Below are 13,216 nucleotides of genomic sequence, written 5' to 3'. Positions count from 1 at the left end.
CCATTGCCGCCCCTGTCCCTGGCAGATCCTGTGCACACCACTGATACAGTGGGTGAATGTTATCATGTTGCAATGGAACATGAGCGATAACGATCACCAGACGCTATTCAGCTCCCACTCTACAATTCCCCATAGCAACATGATGGGAACCCCACTGGAACATTTTGTGATTCTGCACATCCCTCCACCTGCATGCAGACAGACCAACCAGGAGAGATCAAGCGACATCTTCTTCCCTCCACATCCATCACGTCCCCGGTACATTCTGCGAGCCCAGTCCCTTCGGGAAGAAGGGGTGTGGAGGAGGGGGGGCTGCCAGAGACAGGGCTGCAGACTTGATCTCTCATCTATCGGTCAGGGGAGACGTTGGTGGGACGTTTGTCTCCGCGTCCCTCCATGTGATTCAGCCCTTCCTTCCCATCACGGTGTGAACGGCAGCTGCTTCACCACCACCAACCACCCCCCCTTTTCTACTCCTCCTCTTTCTCTCTACGTGTGAGCGTGTGTGTGTGAGCGTGTGTATGTGTGTGTGAGTGTGAGTGTGAGTGTGTGTGTGTGCAGGAAGACGAGGCGGCAGGCAGCAGGAAGCACCAAGGACGTCCTTTTTCCAGCCCCGGGATCCAGCTGGAGATGCGAGGGAAGAGCAGTTAGATTCGCCTGTGCTGCCTTGTGCCTGCTGCGGGATAACTTCGCTCCGGAGGCTGCTGCAGCTGAAGCTCCGCTCCCCCCCCCCCCCCCCCCCCCCCCCACGATCCTCGCCCGGTGCGTGTCACAGAGTGAAGCCGGATTTCGGAGCCTGTCGCCGGGACGGAGGTAAATCGACGCTCGGTGCGGGGGTTTGGGGAGCTGTCCAGTCGCGGCGGTGCTGAAACCAGAAGCCTCGGAATCAAAACGAGGAAGTGCACGCGTTTCTCTGCGTTTCACAAGACCCCGCACACGCACGATCGGGTCGACGCTGAGCATATATTTACCGCAATTGCCCGCACGTGTAGGTGTAAACGTGCACGTAACGAGTGTGAGTCTGCGTTGCTGCTTAATTAACGTTACAGGTTTGGTTTTTTTTTTGATGGGATTTCTGTGTCCAATGTCTCTAATTGAGAAGTTTGACCACATGACGAGGACACGTCAGGGGTTCGGTCCAGCAGGGGAGACAGTGGACTGTCCTGCCGGGCTGAGCACTTGCACCGTGCACTTTCCCCCAAAGTGGCTCCGGGCACGTAGAGGTTATTGCTGATTGTCGTGACACTCAGTCCCGCCACCGCCTGACACCACAACACACAAGTGTCCGGGTTCATTCGCACAGTCGCAGGGAGACGTTGAGCCGTAGCCGCCGATTCGCTCCGTACATTCGACAGGTTCGGTGTTTTCCTCTGTTTTCCGTTGGGCTCCGGTCGAGATTGAACCATTGACCTCGGTGTCCTTCAGTCGTCGCATCGAAGAAACGAGCCCGACGCACAGATGCAGACTCAATGAGCTGATGTGTGACCGTTTAGCTCCGTGCGTGTGGAGACATTTAACATTATTATGCTTAGATTATTCTATCATTTGTATTATTTAATAAAATAAGTTTGTACTTAATGGCATTTAAGAATCACCTGTATCCCAATATGTGTTTTTTCTCCCTGTCCTAGTGTATTTAAAGCTTTTTACTCTTGATTCTTCTCATGAAGCAAACGTCTCTTTCTTCTTCCCAGATCTGACAACAAAGGACTTCCACTTTTCCTGCAACTATTGAATGTAACATTGCTCGGATAAAGAAGGCAGGGAATTAAAAGCCATCATCATGAATTTCGTTATGAAACAAGCGTTGGGAGGTAAGTTTGACTTTATATTTTTTTTCATATTTGCGTTGCTAAGTCTAATGATGCCTCTTCCTTGGGGGGGGGGGGGGTTGTGTTTCTCCTCCTGAACTTCTCTCGCACTGTTTGATATCCAGTGCGTTTCCAATTTCATGTCTTGCTGCACAGATTCACACATCATCATTATTACTGTTCGATCCTGGACAGATGCAGTGTTGGAAATCAGGTTGTTGTGTTTTTTTTCCACATCTGCTGCTGGCTCGCTGCACACATGGCGCAGTTGACCCCCGGGGCGCACTGAGTACAGTTTACTGTAACAGGATAGTAATTTGTAATATAGACTGAACCGTCGTGGAAAAAGGACATTTCATGTTCCAGTGAGTGCGACCTGCTTAGCCGGAGGTGTTAAAACAGGTCTCAGTCTTATACCATTAATCAAGACTGTGTTGCCCCTTGACAGTGACTCTCATCTCCACGCTGCTGAGTACACATATTCCACCTGAAGGGGGAACAAAGACAATCAAGGCATAATCTAATCTTCCATCATTCCATTCCTCTATGCAGGCACGTGGATGATTATTTAATTGCTTTTGCTGCGACAACTCCCTGGACATGAGATTATCATAACAGAGTAATGGATTTTGAAGGAATACGGACTTGTTATCATGAATGAATATGCAGATGGTGCAGTGGAAGGTGAAAGGACCTGAGTGGTTTTCAGTGGCAGAGATGCTGAGTGGAGATTTGTCTGTAGCGGGCTCTTGGAGTCGGTGTTTGCACGGAGCAGAGTGGAAACACGACCCTGCTCTGACGTTTGTTTCTTTGTGAGCTGATCAGACTCTGAAGAATCTGCACTGATGTTTCTTTGTACTTCTCCAACTTATTTAAGTTTGATTGGTAATATCTAAGGAAACAACCTCTCATCTGTCATTGCTTATTATTCAAAAGTTGCTAAACCCTGGTTGGTGCATGTGACAACTACTTGATTCATCGGAGCCACGCCCACTTAAAATCACTGCGAACAGCAGAGTCAAAACCAGCAAAGACATAAATCTCTCAGGTGGAATATTTAAAAGGGTTCGAACCTTTGGTCCGAACTAAGAAGCTGATCCACAACATGTTTTATGACCTTCAACACTTTAATTTTACTGGTTCGAGATTGTTTCCGAAATGACTTCATTAAAATCTACGAGGCTGCAGCAACTGTTGCGTCATTGGAGCCGTGGGATGATGTAACTGTGACACTAGAGAGCGGTTCACATATCATAATAAAACCTGATGTTCAGTAAAAGAGAACAATGAGAGCTCATGAGATGGTACCTGCTTAATGTCATCACTAATAAGAACACAAATGATCATTCCAATTAAATAACATTTACATTTCTGCCTGATTTTGTCACATGGGATAAAATGAGTAAAGTTTTATCAGGTGTAGATTTCAGCACAAAAATCTGTGCAAACATTTCATCAAGCTAAGAACTGACGTCAGGTCAGTGCTGCGGGTTTACAGGGAACATTTGATACTTAAATAGTAAAGAGTGGAGTGAGGAAAATGTTGATTTGTTGCCAGTGAGATAAAATCCTCAGTGATGGAATAATGGTGGTGTAGGGAAGAGTCCCCACTTCCTCACATGACTCCTCGCTGCATACAGCAAACATTGCTCGACCACTTGTTCTCGTATCAGACGACTTATTGCAGCGTGTGCGGTCGTGACAGTTCCTTTCCCGGCCGCTCACGCTCATGAGGTGACGACGGATCGGAAATCACGTCAGACTGGATCTGCACAGCGCAGACGTTAAAGCATGTGGGGGTGGAACAGGATCTAATTCAGTAAACAGCTACTGTACGTGGTTTGTTGAACCTCCTTGTTTCAGAAACATTAAAACTGTATTTTCGCTGCTGGTGAGAGTTTTAGTGGGAGTCCTGGGGAGCGGCAGGTGTCCACCGCCGGGCTCCTGCAAAGCTCCACATCAATAAAGACAACGAGTCAAATCCGCTGAACTTTGCATAAAAGAAATTTCACACATGAGGAAAAACCAGACTGTTTTCGCAGAGGTCTTCACCTGAGGCTCAGTTTTTCTTTCCATCTCGGGGAGCAGGTTTTTTTTGGTTCCTCTTTAAGGAGTAATGAGTTTTCAGTGTGCAGTGGATTAGCTGTGGGCCATTATCTCACGTCTCGCTTTCTCTCCACGCTCCGAGGAGAAACTCACACTCCATCTGCTCACACATCCAGGCCGTGATTCGTATTCTGTTTTCTGCAGCGAGGAGCGAGTCGTCTCGCTTTGCACCGAGGTGGCACTCGTCTCTGTCTCCCGTGACCTTTACAGTCTTTAAAATGCATGAGACGTTACCGACCCCCAGAAGAGAAGGAGGCTCATCCATTCGTACCCTTTACTCCGATGTGGCTAAAGACCATGCAGGTTGTTTGTTAGTCCATTAGCCACCAGACATTTGTATTTAAGAGTAACTACACATATGTAAACAACCTGGCAAGTGCTGCCAACTAGTGGTCACAACTTGTTCTTCCTGCAGCCGACCACACCAGGAATTCCCTCATTTAAAGAGAGAAGTGAGTCTGTCAAGGAAATTCATGCTGCCAAGAATTCAAAAGGGAACCTGAACTTTTCATGGTTTTGATTGGGACCCTCATGGAAACACTGAGAGGACGCCTGCCGTCCCCAGACCTCAGATTGGGAAACTCTGGCCGCAGCTTATCAGTGTAGCGAGGAAAGCAAGGGCAAATGAGGAATTGATTCAATCTGCCGGGCAGTTAGAGCATTGTGTGTGTGTGTGTGTGTGTGTGTGTGTGTGTGTGTGTGTGTGTGTAACTGGAATCAGTGCACAAGGGAGAGTGGAGGTTTTATTGCAGATGACATCATCAAAAGTGCTCGTAAACAGAACTCAGCTCTCTCTCTCGACTCGACGCAGCTACAACACCCTCCTCCTCCTCCTCCTCCTCTGGAATCTCTGCCCTCGGAGGAAGACGAGGAGGAGAACGAGGTGTAGGAGGAGATGAAAAGTGACAAATTGATCTTTAAAACTGGGTGTTATATCATCAGCGGCAGAGGTTGTACAGTCGCGCCGCACTCTGGACCAGCAGAGGCTGTAATCTCGGTTTAATGGGAGATGTTTCCTGTCCTCGTCAGCCACGGAGATCCCCTCTTCCTCCCTCACCCTACTTCTCATCATTCCTTCCTTCTTCATCCTTTTCATTGACGCCTTTCTTCCTCGAACACTCCCTTCCTCACCTACTTCTTTTCTCAGTCACGTTTCCTCCCACCTTTCAACACCTTTCTCACTTCCCCCTCTCACCCCGTACGGCTTCCAAAACCCCCTCTCTCCTTTTGTATCATCGCTCTCTCTCTCTCCTGTCTTTGCTCCTCCATCCTTCACTTTGACTTTTCCTTGCTGTCTTTCCTCCCTCCCTCCCTCCCTCCCTCTCTCCCTCCCTCCTTCCCTCCCTTCAGCGATTACAGTAAATCTAAAGGGCGAGGCAAGGAAACCTCAATTGGGCAGCCACAGGGGAAACAGGGATGTGTGTGTGTGTGTGTGTGTGATTCTGTGTTCTGCTCGTGTGTGGCAGAGAAGAAGGACTGGGGTGGGTCTCAGTAGTAAGTGTGTGTGTGTGTGTGTGTGTGTGTTGCTGACAAAAACATAAAGACATATATAGAAAATTGTTGAGCAACACACAAATGAACGACAACAGAAACACAAACCGAGGACAAAAACATGAAAAAAATCGAAACCTACTAACAAGCTGATAAACAATCCCACACACACACACACAGACACACACACACAGAGGGGGTCGTAATCAGTGGGATGCGACTAACCTCCCCCCCGGTTGAAATCCTCAGCAGGGGAACGCCGAGGGAAGCGTGTCGCAGCACAGACGGAGCAGCAGCAGCACCGAAGCCTTGTACACACATCGACTGCACAAACGTGTAAACACTCTGTAAGAAGACAAACTTCAGTGTGTACACAGAAAACAACACTGGATAATAACAGTGGCTGCAGCACAGAGCACTCGGGCAGAATGTATATACAGAGACGTACACACCAGGGGTCAGGGAGTTGAGGTTTTTACATTTGAGTTCCTCTTTATGACTCATAGCTTCATTTCCTGTCAGGAGAAGCAATTCACAGAGGAATCTTTAGGAACTGAGTGATGGAAGAACCTTTTAAATCCACAATACCCTTTGAGACAATGTGGAGCAGCTATGAGCCTCCTTGTATCTCTGTCTACTCCTCGAAGGTGCAGGTTTTAATATGATTGTTTCTTCTCACAACGACATCATCTAAAACGAAGTTAACTAGTTGATTTAGGAGATTACTCCCCAACCGGTGAACCCATCACCATCCCTGTCTCAGATTCTTCGACCCATCCATCCACTTCTATTCATCCATTCACCCTTCTACCACTTCCCAACCTCTGGTCATCGGCCCAACTCTACCCTCCTCCTTCCTTCCCTCCTCCCTCCTCCCTACCCTCCTCCTTCCTTCCCTCCTCCCTACCCTCATCCCTCAATCCTCCTTCCCTCCTCCCTACCCTCATCCCTCAATCCTCCTTCCCTCCTCCCTACCCTCATCCCTCAATCCTCCCTACCCTCACCCCTTCATCCTCCTTCCCTCCTCCCTACCCTCACCCCTTCATCGTCCTTCCCTCCTCCCTCCTCCCTACCCTCATCCCTCAATCCTCCTTCCCTCCTCCCTACCCCCTACCGTCATCCCTCCTTCCCTCCTCCCTCCTCCCTACCCTCACCCCTTCATCCTCCTTCCCTCCTCCCTACCCTCACCCCTTCATCCTCCTTCCCTCCTCCCTCCTCCCTACCGTCATCCCTCCTTCCCTCCTCCCTACCCTCATCCTTCCCTCCTCCCTACCCTCATCCCTCAATCCTCCTTCCCTCCTCCCTACCCTCATCCCTTCATCCTCCTTCCCTCCTCCCTACCCTCATCCCTCATCCTCCTTCCCTCCTCCCTACCCTCATCCCTCAATCCTCCTTCCCTCCTCCCTACCCTCACCCCTTCACCCTCTTTCCCTCCTCCCTACCCTCATCCCTTCATCCTCCTTCCCTCCTCCCTCCTCCCTACCCTCATCCCTCAATCCTCCTTCCCTCCTCCCTACCCTCGTCCCTCATCCATACCCACCTCCTCATCCCTTCTTATCACCCCCACATGGAGTCTCCCTCCGGCACCAGCCGATAAGATCTTCACCTCAACCCCCTTCCACTTGGCGTCCATTCACTTTCAACAAACAAATGAATCAGATTTTGTTGGAACGCGGTCCTTGCTAGTCCTATGTTTATTCAGGACATGTTTACTGAGCACAAACGCTTCTGTCAACCTGATCCGTTGCCCATTTGAGCAACTTAACTTTCCACTGTGGTAATGAAGGTCATGGAACTGAACCAGGAATCCACGGTAACCGTCAGAAACCATTTCTCTAACCTGAGGCCACCGGGGCCCTTTAAGAGATTTCAGTTTTTTTTTTAAAAAAAAAAGGAAAACAGACATTTGGATAATTTTTTGGACCAAAATCTATTCTATGTATTAATACACATGGATAGAGATCCGAACGTTTTAACAAGATATTTGTCTCTTAGACCAAGTAGAATTAATGATCGTGTACTAATGTTGTGTTATAATCAACAGAATCATCATGACACCGAACACCATTGAACACTTCCATGCAAATCAGCTAATGTGGTCGTCATGGTTACATCTAAAACGTGCATTAACTGTAAAGTGTCATCACCGATATTAATAGTGCAACACAGTAATATAATGTGGGTCTTTACTGTTGGAGGTGATTCCCTGTGTTGTGGTCGTGTGGTCACACAGGAGATAAAACATAATTATCCTTAAGGATTAATTAGAATAAGCTGAAGAGCCCAGGAGAGTAGAAGTATATGAAGATGTATAACTCCTGTGAGCTCACAACCCCCTCTGGTATCTGGGCTGTTCTCTGTTTGCTCCTTCACGGAGAGAAATCTGTGTTGTGTGAAAGTGTGGGGACATATTTTGTGTTTTTTAATGTTAACCTGCTTAAACAAAGCAGCATCTGTAAATCAGGGACTTTTACAAGCCCTCTTCTTCATGTCCTCCCTCTTATTATTCCTTTTTCATCCTCCTTCCCATCTATGAATCCTGTTCTGTCCCCTCTCGGCTAATGAGGGTTATATGTGCTGGGTCTTTATGAGATTCAGGCTCGGACTCCGTCCTCCTGCTGTCTTTAAAAGAGCTGCGGGACAGATTCATAACCACGGAGCCGTTAGAGCTGATTGTAAAAGCGTAATAATTTTTCTTTTTATATTAAGCTTTGGTTCAAACTATGGAAACATGGCCACGTGAAGCTTAAGTGGATTTTTTATGCAGCTGCAGACTCAACGTGACGGTGATATTACGAGATGTTTTAAAGCCCCTCAGCTCTGCAGAGAGGAGGGTTCCCAAATGTTCCCAAAAATGCAAATCGTGTGCACTCTTAGTTTGAACCAGTAACGTGTGTCGTACCTTATTCAGGAGCGGACCACTTACCCACAAGCTTAAAGATAACATGACATGTAACAACACATGCTTCCTGCTGGATTTCATTTAGAAACCTTTGCGCATGGGTGGGCAGAGTCCGTGAGCAATTCAAATGAGTTCCTTCACACTTAACCGGCTTCTGGCTGACGTGGCATGTTAGAATAATGTTTTATGGGGGATATCAACCCATTTTAATGCAATTCAGAGAAGGAGGCTGTGTAATCTGATAAATTGATGTGCGGTAATGATATCTGAACTCGATAGACACCTCCTCTGCACAGCTCAGTGGCTTCTATGGCTCCTGCTGCAGAGCCACCGTTTGGAACAACAGCATTAAAATACAAATCTGGACTGAAATGTTCAGCTTTAATTTTAATAAGAATTCTCGTTTCATATCATTATCCCCAGCGACATTTCACCCTGAATAACTCTGACACTTTTTAAGTCAGCGAACACCCGACGTCTCAAAGTTCACATATCTCACCTGATAATAAGCCGCTGGATGGTGAAACGCTTATAAATGTGCTAATATTGTAATAAGATTTATGTGTGAAATTATGAGCGGGAGACATGGATCATTATTATCTAACAAGAAACAGAGTTAACACCTGCGATGAGCTTGAGACATTGAAGATATGAAACATTTGCAGCTGAGGAGGTTTTTTAAAATGTTTCACTGAGCCCAAGTAAAAAAAGTACTTGAATTGAATGAAACTTTAAATAATGGATTTTTTAATTAAAGTTAAATTAGCTCCCTGTACCAGGTGGTACATCTTTCCTTTCCACCAGTGTCTTGCTGTTATCAGGTTATGACAGGAAGTACGTTTTTTATACCACAAATAAACAACGTTATAAATAAAACAATTAAAATATAAAACATATTCAGTAAACCTCTGGTTCATCCTCTTTTTTTACCGTCTCTTTTGAACGTGGCTCTTCTCAATGTCATTTCCAGTAAACACTCAGTGACACTCACTCAATTTGGTGGAACGAATGCAGAGCAGCTTTTTCCATATCACTTCGTGTCCTGTATCGTATTTCACAGATGTTATTTATACCACACGCCTGCTTTGCCTTTTCAGTTCAGCCCACTCAGAGCTAACTGCATGTTTGTGTGTGAATTATGTTTCTATATCGCTCTGAAAAGCAGAAACGCTCAACACAAACCCCCCCCCCACCTCTCCCTCCTGAAGGGGACGGCTTTAAAAACAATGTCCGACTGCAGATGATTGATGTATTGATATTTCACTTGTCACCACGGTGCAGCTTCTCACCCCGAAGGTCTTCATGTCACACTCTGTGTGGCGTCTGTGTTACAATCACGCTGAAGTGACAGTGACCGACCCGAGGGTGTTTTCTGAACTGCGACTCGCTGACCACTGCAGCCATGTTCCAAAGGATCTGGTTCTACAGCTTGTGACGGCGCCGGTGGCTCCGACAGTCTGGACCGTTGTCAGCAATTAAAACGGGAAAGCCTTCTCTTTAACCTTATTTGGCTCCGGCTCTATTTGAGGAGCACATGCCCTTTTTGCAGCAGCTGGGTTTTTTTTCTCATTCTGATCTGATTTGGTTTATTTTTCTATTTCTCCTCATGATATAATATTAGCTGTTAGTTTGTTTATCTGCTGTAAAAAAAAATACCCACACATCATTAATGCAGTTATATCCAGGAAGGAAAGACGCGTCTCGATTCCAGTTATGTAGCCGGAAGTTTAATATTTTACCGAGTTAATGAAGCAGACTGTTTATTTTCTACTTCACAGTACTGGAGGATGTTTTTCATGCCCAGAGGTGTGAAAAGGCCCAAACTGCAGAATGCTCCACACTCTGTCTACACCTGAGATGCACTTTCACAGCCCATCAACTCTTCAAGTCTTTGTGAACCAGAATTATTGATCATATTTCGACGGGAGAAATGACAGGATCGCTGAAAATATAAGTGTGTGTTTCTCAAAATGGATCCACAGTCTTCCTTGATGTGATGGAAGGTTTGTGGAAGCTGTTGAGAGGAGAACTCAGGCGACGTAGACTTGATGATAGAAGGAGACCAGAAGGTCTGAGGAACCAGACAGGCCCCTCTCTCCCAGTACTGTACAGATGTGTGAGGATGGTCAGAAACACTTCATGTCTCAGGTTTGTCGGGTTCTCTCGGCTGCAGCCGTCACCCACCACCCACATCCCCTCTGTGCACTGCAGGAGCATATTTCTCCCTCATGTACTAATGACAATGGATTGACACTCTACAGTCTGTGGGGGTTTCTGCCCTGCAACAGCCTGCCGGGGGGGGGCAGCCGTTCCAACGACTGCAGAGGGAAATCCCCATGGGGGCGACGTGGCTGTCAATCACAGCTTTTCCTTTTCTCCTCTGTGGGGAAACATTAGCACGGATATAAGTGGAATGGGCAGAAAGTCACCTACGCAGCTGAATGCACAGGAAACACACACGAGCTGCTTGAGTGACAGTTGTTCATTCGGTTCCTTTAAGGTTTCACCAACATGTCAGCACTCTCCACGTACAGCTGGTTTCAGACCCACTCTCTCATAGCTAATGATCCAAAGTATGATCTGATAAACCTACTGCGACTGAGATATTACCTTTTCTGGGATGTTCACTCTATCAGTCTGTGATCACGGTGACTTGACACAGACACGTTGACGTCTAACCAGTAATAGTCTGCTTGTGACTTCCAGAACATCAGGAAAGTAAAAAGCAGCACAGAGGATATTTAAATACTAGTTTTCCCAACACTCCTTTTAGCTCCGTTTAGGTCTCCACCACCTCCTGAGGGAAATATCTGGTGTTTATCAGCTGAAAAAGGACATTTGTCAGTGAGACTTGGTTCTTGGTTGTTAATGTGCAGTGGGTTTGTGAACTTTATCACTAAAAACAGCTGCCTGCTGCTGTTGGAAATCAGGCTGATGAAAGGGAAAGAGATCAAGGGAGCTTGATGAGATGATTGTGGATGTTTTGTTTGGTCAAATTTGACCGAGTGACTCGAGCAGTGATTGTTTTAAACCTGTTTGTTTGGCCTGTGGTGAAGCTGGAGGCAGCTTTTCTTTCTCAAACTGGACAAGTGACCTGCAGCAAAGTATCTGCTGCTGGACTCAATCCACAGAAACCTGAAGATTCACCATCTCAAATGATATAAGGAAGCTCGTCTCAGAACCTGAACTGGAGAACCCCTTGTTGTGGTTTTTGTGTGTAACACTAGATTCACTCGATTGACTGATATCGAGCTCTGTCCAATTCGCTTCAAATTCAACACTGCACTTCCTCTGGCCCTTAACATTTTCAATATATACGTTTCACAGACAGAGAGAGAGATTTCTGGAATAAGTAAAAAGACGGTCAATAGAAAATATGCAGGTCTTATTAGTATTCGTTCAAGCTGACTGTGTACAGCAATAATATTTCCATAAAGCATCTGTGCAATGTAGATTCCTGTGGAAATGCATAAATTGTTTGCTGTCACATAAATCAGTGACTCGTAGCAACCGTGCAGCGTTTGGCCACCAGACAGAAATGGACGCCTCCCTCTGCCACCTGCTCCTGACAGCGTGAGCAACAAGTGGAAACCCGACTGCTCCTCCCAACACCTGTGGTGAATCACAAAGACTTCAGAGGAAAAACTCAAACTCGCTCCACCCTCCGTTATCCGCTCCATGAAATATTAATGGTGAAGAAACAGGCCCGGCTGCCTCGGTCTTTCTGAGTATTTCTCTCTCGGCTCTTCGGTAAAAACTGAAAGTATCAGATGTTTTTAATATGATTCAGCTTTTACTTTACAGGTTTATTGTAATTTTCATGATGCAAATTCCTCAGTAATGTAGAGTTACAGTTTTTTAAAGGCTTTTAATGACAACAGCCTCTGACCCAGTGAGTGATTTCATGTTACCGACTAAATCCATATTTACAAAATAATACAAATGGCTTCACTACACACACACACACACACACAAACACACACACTCTCAGTTACACACACACAATAAAACCACAACCTCGCGCAGTCATCCGTGCAAACAAATGAGCCTCTCGGAGCCAAAAACACACAATACAACACGTCAGTTCTTTAGCTTCTCTGCACTAATTACGTCTCCAAATTGATTTTTCCTCTCCTCCTCCTGATCTCGACGAAGAGTTCGGGGGAATCAAACCCTCTACCTGCGTCGCCGCGGAGCCGAGAGACACGGTGCTGCAGGAGATACGCTGATGCTTATTACTGATTCACGCTCTGACCTAGAAAGCGGTTAATAGCGTATGCTGAGGCTGCGTGACGCTCGACTGTACGCCGCGGTGAGAGGGACGAGTGGGATGGCACACATTAGCATTACGGAGCAGCCTCTCGGTTGTGAGTGTGTGTATTTGTGTGCATGTGAGTGTACACGGTGAACTGTACATCCATCGTTATTCTACAGGAGTGTCGCCGCTATTTTTACCGAAATATGCAGTTGACTCCGTGCTCTGGCTGCTGGTATTGTTTTATGATTCAAGTTTTTATGGCTTTCAGATGTGATGTAGCATGTTGGCTGTATAGGTGTAAAGGCATTTTGCAGAGCAGTGAGTGGAGTTGACTTGTAATCGTAAACCTGTTTGTATCGGACAGGAAACGTGTTGTATCCTACAGGTTTTACGAGGCCGAACACTGACAGCTTTTATGTGATCGATGTCAAGAATCTATAACAACCAGCTGGCATCACTCCAGCCTCATCCAGACGGCAGAGAGGGGAAGTCACAGCCACTTGTAAATAAAGAAAAGACGTCTACCCCAACTCCATGAAAATCACATTAAGGGAATTTTTTTTTTACTTTAACATGTCAGGACAATGAAACAAAGCCGGTTGTCACAGTGAAAGTGAGAATAAGCAAATCTAGAATGTCTGTTTTATA

The 13,216-nt window shown here is 46.4% G+C and overlaps 1 protein-coding gene across 3 annotated transcripts in view; it reads left to right on the top strand.

Annotated features, from left to right (window-relative positions):
• Positions 1-229: 229 nt before the first annotated feature.
• The window catches only part of LOC117769266 (complexin-1-like), a 45,706-nt gene continuing 32,719 nt past the window's right edge, over positions 230-13,216 (top strand). The window contains exons 1-2 of one of the 3 annotated variants that reach the window (XM_034598069.1): positions 230-813; positions 1,695-1,814. In XM_034598069.1, the coding sequence (XP_034453960.1) occupies positions 1,784-1,814 (31 nt within the window). In that variant the 5' untranslated portion in view covers positions 230-813; positions 1,695-1,783. Of the gene's footprint in view, positions 814-1,121; positions 1,146-1,200; positions 1,356-1,694; positions 1,815-13,216 lie in introns of those variants that run through there. The other 2 variants (XM_034598068.1, XM_034598067.1) reach the window with 2 other exon arrangements.

Source organism: Hippoglossus hippoglossus, chromosome 10, assembly GCF_009819705.1.
Source record: "Hippoglossus hippoglossus isolate fHipHip1 chromosome 10, fHipHip1.pri, whole genome shotgun sequence".
Lineage (NCBI taxonomy): Eukaryota > Metazoa > Chordata > Actinopteri > Pleuronectiformes > Pleuronectidae > Hippoglossus > Hippoglossus hippoglossus.
This window is presented reverse-complemented; position numbering and strand designations above follow the sequence as displayed.